This window comes from Perkinsus marinus (assembly GCF_000006405.1).
Source record: "Perkinsus marinus ATCC 50983 genomic scaffold scf_1104296967788, whole genome shotgun sequence".
In the NCBI taxonomy this organism is placed as follows: Eukaryota; Perkinsozoa; order Perkinsida; family Perkinsidae; genus Perkinsus; species Perkinsus marinus.
The window spans coordinates 1-1,207 of NW_003203423.1; the positions used below are offsets into that span (position 1 = coordinate 1).

The 1,207-nt window shown below is 51.9% G+C and overlaps 1 protein-coding gene across 1 annotated transcript; it reads left to right on the forward strand.

Annotated features, from left to right (window-relative positions):
- Positions 1 to 539: 539 nt before the first annotated feature.
- Pmar_PMAR017974 (succinyl-CoA synthetase alpha subunit, putative) lies at positions 540 to 1,136 on the forward strand (the record flags this gene model as incomplete). The annotated part of the gene is made up of 4 exons (XM_002768605.1): positions 540 to 662; positions 749 to 853; positions 914 to 1,027; positions 1,077 to 1,136. Coding segments are annotated over 4 exons (402 nt in total), but the record flags the coding sequence as incomplete, so codon positions are not given.
- Positions 1,137 to 1,207: the final 71 nt, after the last annotated feature.

A 1,207-nucleotide genomic window follows, 5' to 3' on the forward strand; every position in this document is an offset into this window, starting at 1 on the left:
CACTTCCTTCACCCACAGATGGACGTATGACGGGTCATGATTCATAGTAGAAATTCCACAAAACCGATTGGATACTGTGTTCCCAGGGCGTTGTGGGCGTGAGGCTCGATGTAGTATCAATATCTCGTATCGCGTTGTATGCTCCAGCGATCGCAAAGTGCGACTTACGTTAGACTTTTTTCGCTGGTGATCTTCACGGTCAGGGCCCTTCGGGGATCCTCCTCACTGGGTCGTAACTAGTCTTGCTTGAGATAACAACACCCGTGCCGCGACCAGGAGCTCCTGGATCGTGTGCCAAGGCGTTATTGCAGGCTTGCTGAGGCTTATGCCTAGGTTAACTGTTCTATCTGAATCAGTCGGTTGTGTGTTCAGTTTATACCTTACCTTGGGTGGTGCTCCAAGACGACTGACTGAACTACCCAGACGTGTTCTCAGTCGCTGCTTGAAAGCTCATCTCTCGAGCCTTCTGAGTTCTTCGAATACTGTCCATGCCAAGGACTTGAAAGTTTCTCACATTGTTTTTTGAAAATTTTCCAGCTATGCTGTCCACCCTGGTCTCGCGCGGTATCGCTGCATCTGTGCCGCTGTCGAGCCTGAAGGGCAGAGCCTTCTCCTCTACCGCTCGTGTGTGGGTCGACAAGAACACGAAGGTCATTTGTCAGGTGATTTGCCCAACGCTTTGCACAGACGCTTTGCACAGACGCTTTGCACAGACGCAGGGATTGAACTTGAACTTTTTACTCTGTAGGGCCTCACTGGGAAGCAAGGAACCTTCCATACTGCGCAAGCAATAGAGTACGGGACCAAAATGGTTGGCGGTGTAAATCCTAAGAAGGCTGGGACCACCCATAATGTGGGAGGCAAGGTGACCTTGGGGTTTCGTCCGTTGGTTCTCGTCCAAGGGCGGTCTCAGAATCTCCCGATCTTCGCGAACGTTATGGAGGCACGTCAAGCTACAGGGGCTGATGCTTCCGTCGTCTACGTCCCGCCATTCGCCGCCGCCTCAGCTTGCTTGGAAGCCATAGAGGTATGCAATGCCCTTATTGGTGGAATATAGCATGTTGGTTCTCCTCCAGGCGGAAATTCCTCTCCTGGTGTGCATCACAGAGGGCATTCCTCAGCACGACATGGTAAAGGTGAGCTCGTCATCCGGTAGTTATTCGACATGTGGGTTACAAGTTTGGCATGCGTGATCAGGTGAAGGCCG